The sequence below is a fragment of the Mandrillus leucophaeus genome, unplaced genomic scaffold, assembly GCF_000951045.1.
Source record: "Mandrillus leucophaeus isolate KB7577 unplaced genomic scaffold, Mleu.le_1.0 Scaffold202, whole genome shotgun sequence".
Classification (NCBI taxonomy): domain Eukaryota; kingdom Metazoa; phylum Chordata; class Mammalia; order Primates; family Cercopithecidae; genus Mandrillus; species Mandrillus leucophaeus.
The window spans coordinates 2,274,843-2,280,232 of record NW_012102055.1 but is presented as its reverse complement, the minus strand read 5'-3'; the positions used below and the strand labels follow the sequence as shown (position 1 = coordinate 2,280,232).

At 47.4% G+C, this 5,390-nt stretch overlaps 1 protein-coding gene across 4 annotated transcripts in view; it reads left to right on the top strand.

The window, feature by feature from the left end:
• BFSP1 (beaded filament structural protein 1, filensin) overlaps nt 1–4,992 on the top strand; it is a 95,398-nt gene extending 90,406 nt beyond the window's left edge. For all 4 annotated transcript variants that reach the window (XM_011979473.1, XM_011979470.1, XM_011979469.1 and 1 more), the window contains 3 exons: nt 76–296; nt 1,887–1,972; nt 3,868–4,992. In XM_011979473.1, coding sequence (XP_011834863.1) covers nt 76–296; nt 1,887–1,972; nt 3,868–4,823 — 1,263 coding nt within the window. In that variant the 3' untranslated portion in view covers nt 4,824–4,992. The remainder of the gene's footprint in view (nt 1–75; nt 297–1,886; nt 1,973–3,867) is intronic.
• Nucleotides 4,993–5,390: the final 398 nt, after the last annotated feature.

The following is a 5,390-nucleotide window of genomic DNA, read 5'->3' as shown; positions in this document are numbered from 1 at the left end:
TTCCTTTTCCTGGTGAGGTCTGTCTCTTAGGAGAGGAGGGGGATAGATTTTCTTACAGTGTGTCCTTGCCTGCAGACAACAACTCTGGAACAAGCTATTAAAAGTGCCCATGAGTGTTATGACGATGAGATTCAGCTTTATAACGAGCAGATTGAGACCTTGCGCAAGGAGATTGAGGAGACAGAGCGGGTCCTGGAGAAGTCTTCTTACGACTGCCGGCAGCTGGCGGTCGCCCAGCAAACCCTGAAGAATGAGCTGGACCGGTATCATCGTATCATCGAGATTGAAGGCAACAGGTGAGAGTGTGCCCTCCCCATCCGGGCCACTTATTCCTTGCACAACTCTTTGTTGAGTGTCTATTATGTGCCAGGCACAGTTCTAGGAAAGTGGGCATGTGGCAGGGAAGGAAACACAACAATTCCTGACCCCATGGGTGCTGGAAAACTAATAGGGGAGACAGAGGATGAAGGTACCGCCAGTGCCGAGGAGGAAGTTCTAGCAGGGAGGAGGGCGGTGGCGATGGGGGCGATGGGAGAATGCTTGCAATTTTAAGTAGGGTGGTCAGAAAAGGCCTCACTGAGAAGCCAGTGTTTTGCTCATAGGCCTCTGGAGACATAAGTGTCCCAGCAGGTGGGATGCCCAGGAGTATTTAATGAGGTGCTGCAGGTGAGCTACCTGGCACAGAGCCTGGCACTCGAGGGCACTCAGAGGTGTTGGTGGTGCTCCTGCTGCCATCCTCATGATTCTTAGCACCTTACTGGGTCAGTCTGTGGCTGTCACTATGTGGCTGTCTGGTCTCCTCCATAATGGAGCTGTGACTCGATCCCTACTCACTTTAAGACAGCTGGGAAATTCTCTCTTTCTCTCCAGCTATGTCCATGTTCATAGCTACAGTGATTTTCCCGGAGAACAGGCTGGGAATTAATTTGTGATTCTTCACTCCAGTCTTGCTAAATTCCTGGGTTTCGATTGAATGAAAAGAGAAGCCCTCCACAACTGAGGTCCCCACCAGGAGCAGCTCCTCCCTTCGCCCTGGGTGCTCTGTCTTGGCTGTGCACAGACAAATGCCTGGCAGGAGAAGCAGGATTTTATTTTTCTTTCTCCGGTGCTGCTCAGTGTATCTGGCATGATTCCACATGATATTTATGTCACAGTGAACACTTTTTGCACACATCTGCAAGAATAAGTCTGGAATTGGCATTTTAATGACTTTGTAAACATTTTTGTTTTGGGACAGGGCTTCACAGAAAGCTGACTGGATACCTCTTTTATTTATCTATAAGTTCTGATTTTGGTCTAATTTTAAACTGATAGAAATGTTACAAGAATAGAACAAGGAACTCCTGAATACTCCAGATTCACCAGTTGTTTATATTTTATTTCAATTGCTGTTATCATTTTTCTCTATTTATATATGATATGTGTGTGTGTGTGTGTGTGTGTGTTTGTGTGTGTGTATACATATATCTTAAATTGGAGACATCATACCCTGTTTGCCCTAAATACTTCAGCCTGAGTTGGCCACTCTTAATTTAAAAAATCAAAAATGCAAATCAAAAGGCAAAAAAACAAAATGGCAAAAACATCAAAAAGGCACTGTCTCATGGAGAAGTGGCGTTTTTAGGTTATAAGCAATCCCTACTTTATACTTTTTTATAGGTATGTTTCACAGTTTATGACTCTTGAGCTCAAAGAAATGATTATCTCCTTTATGTCCTCATCCAGTGTATAAATGTGTGTATGGCTGTCTGTTTAAAATGGTATCTAATTTGTGAGCAATTTGGTCTAGAGAAAGCTTTTTTTTTTCGTTTTTGCTCAACATTAGTGAGAGTCGCTCTTGCCCCTGACCATCTGTTTGGCTTGTTTTTTCTGGTTCTTTCTGACAGGCTGAGCTCTGCCTTCATTGAAACTCCCATTCCCCTGTTCACCCAGAGCCATGGAGTCTCTCTCAGCACTGGATCCGGTGGGAAAGGTAACGCTCCCCAACCCTGGGCCTCTGTTTTTTTCTGTCTTGAAAACAATCAAGCAGCTCTCTTCCTGACTTTAACATTCAGGTCCATCTGGAAATTAAATGCTTTTATGTGAGGGAGGACTCCTTCCCACCCTCTGCCCTCTATGGCTTGCTAAGTGATTGAGCTGAGAAGTTCATAAGGAGAAAAATCGACTGAGGGGCTAGGCTACCTTGGGCATGCCATCCCTAACGTGAGGCATTTATTTTGTGTTTTCATATTTGTTTTATGGTTTGACAGCAATAATTTTTGCAACACAAAGCATTTAATTGGGCAAAAAGTACAACTCAATATTCACTCCTTGCTCCCTCCCCTCGGCAGTAAGTGAACACCGGATCGTATCCCACTGCCTCCCCACATTGAATCAACGGGTTTGTGCCAAAGCGTGTAACATGGTGTCCAGTGCACAGTAGCTGCTCAGTCATCGCTCATTCTCCCCTCCCTCAAACCAGGCAGAAACAGCTTGGCTGGTAAATGTGGCATCTGCCTTCAACATTTGGTCTATGAGACCTCACCTCACATTGAAATCTCCCAGTTCTGAACAAGCTCAGCATTTGGGAAGAAAGGAGGTGATACTATGGATGCTCATGCATATAGGGCCTTGAAATCCTTATTTCCAGACAGCTCAGAGGCCTTTATGGAAGTGGCATTCCAGAGTCAACGTGGTTGGAAGGGGAGTGGCCCTGCAGCCGGATGCCCAGGGCCAGGTCTGCAGGTGCACAGCCCTGCCTGGGGCTTGCTCTCAGAAGGGTCCCAGCTTGGCTGAATGCTCTGCTAATGCTGTTCTGAAATTCTTAATAATTTGGATTAAGGGGTCTCGTGAGTTTTTTTGGCACCGGGCCCTGAGATTCTGTGCAGTCCTGTAAGCACCTCCTCCTCGCATACCAGCTCCCAGCAGTTTTCCTGTGCCCTGTCCCTCTCTGCATCCCCTGCACCTGTGGCTTTGTGACCCACATCTACTGTTGCTGGCTCACCTGGCTCGCTCTCTGTTGTGAATCAGCCGTGCTTGATGTCGGTGCTTGGTCTGTCTTGCCCTGTGGTTACCAGTGGGAAGGGATGCAGAGGATGACTTTTGGGCTAAAAAAGTTCAAAATTCACTGTGTGGGTGGAGCCGGGAAGCCTCATAAATTATACCAGGTGAGAGTTTTGTGTGTCTTCTCCAACTTTTAGTTTTTCCTTTCAGCTAGTCTGGAAGCAGGAGGGTGGATTTGGGGCGGGGGATTCCTGTCATTTCTGAATTTCATAGCATCGCTTCCTCTCTTGGCCTGGGAGGAAGGGGAGGCTGATCGCAGCTGGGTGGCATTTATTTAGCTTGAGCTAAATATGGAATGAGGTAGATCCACCGTGTACGGGTTCCATTCCCAGACCCAAGGCCATCTGAGCATGTCAGAAGCCCCCAGGTAGCTCTGTCGTCTCTCTTTTGAGGAAGTCAGAGGACAGAATAACTTTGAGGAATGGGCTTCCATGGATCCAAGTGTCTGCTGCGAGCTCAGTGGGGCTGCAGTGGGAACAGGGGCTAGGGCTCCCACTGAGTGTCAGGACAATGGCCTTGAGTGCCTTGGTAGGTTTTGCCTGATGTGGTGGTGAACTGTGGGTGTCAGAACAGGGAGCACCTTCCCTCTGAAAGCCCAAAGGCATCCAGTGACTTGTCCAGAGTCGCCCAGCTGTACCTCAGCCTGGGCCATGGAGCAGCAAAGCCAAGGCCTTTCTTCCATTGCTTCTGCTCCAGATGAAGGAAGCCCCACCCTAGTATAAAAAGCATTTGTTTCCAAGAGAGTTAGCCTGTTTTCCAACCAGCATGTTTTCTTTCTCTCTCAATAACAATTATACTTGAATTTCTGCCTGTGTGTTTCTCCAGATCTTACCAGGGCTCTGCAGGATATAACAGCAGCAAAACCAAGACAAAAAGGCCTCCCTAAGAATGTTCCAAGGAGAAAGGAGATTATAGCAAAAGACAAAACCAACGGAGCTCTGGAAGATGCACCATTAAAAGGTTTGGAAGACACAAAGCTGGTACAGGTGGTACTTAAAGAGGAAAGTGAATCTAAGTTTGAATCAGAAAGTAAAGAAGTAAGTCCCCTGACACAAGAAGGGGCTCCAGAGGATGTGCCAGACGGAGGGCAGATAAGCAAAAGCTTTGGGAAAGTATACAGGATGGTCAAGGAGAAAGTGAAAAGCCCCAAAGAGCCTGAAACCCCCACTGAGCTCTACACCAAAGAGCGGCACGTGGTGGTCACAGGGGATGCCAATTACGTGGACCCTAGGTTCTGTGTCTACCCCGTCACAGCCAAAGGTGGGGTGGCTGTTTCCATCGCGGAAGACTCTGTGCTTTATGATGGCCAGTTGGAGCCCTCTCCTGAGTCACCTAAGCCCCCTTTAGAGAATGGGCAGGTGGGTCTGCAGGAGAAAGAAGATGGACAGCCAATTGACCAGCAGCCTACAGACAAGGAGATTGAGCCAGATGGCAAAGAGCTGGAAGTCCCTGAGGAGAAACGTGAGGGTGAGGAGCAAGACGAGGGGACTGGGAGACCCTGTCCCGTGGTCACACCCGGTGCAGAGGAACCGTCTATACCCCAGCCTCCAAAGCCTGTGGCTGATCAGAATGGAGCCAAGGGGCTTGGGACTAGGGGCAGAAGCCTGCCAGAAAAAGGCCCTCCCAGGGCTTTGGCCTATAAGACAGTAGAAGTGGTGGAATCTATCGAGAAGATTTCCACAGAGAGCATTCAGACATATGAAGAAACTGCTGTGATCGTGGAGACCATGATTGGAAAGACAAAGTCAGACAAGAAGAAATCAGGAGAGAAGAGCTCTTAAAATGCCCAGGCTTAATGGGAGAAAATGTCTTTGGGGCCACTGTAGGGGTAATGCTTTGATATTTTAGAGCAAATGATAAAAGGGTGAGGGTTCCTGTTTGGATTAGACCATAGGTGACCCATCTGGCATTGCCAATGAAGCCTTCATTAAAATGTTTTCTTTGCTTGCACATCCTTTGTCTAATTAATAGGGACCTTGGGAATGTAGGTGGGTCAGCTTCATGAGGACAAGGATGCTCTGTTGAATGGCCACCACACCATCCTCATTTAGGAGAGAGACATGCTCTTCATCCTGGTTCATAGTCTCATTAGAGACTCAGATAGCATCTGAGTCTGGATGCTGGATTTTCTTGATTTCACACAGAAACATGCTGGTTGATGACATCGACTCATCTTCATTCCACTTCAAGCACAAATGCTTGCTTATGTGGATGAGTGTTTTCCTAGAGATGAAATTATTAAAGGCATCTCTGTTAGCGTGGATTCCCCCAGAAGCTGATCCCAAAGCAGAGAATGTGAAGTTTCATTGGAATATGAATGCACAAATAGGACAGTGGAGAAGGCAGGG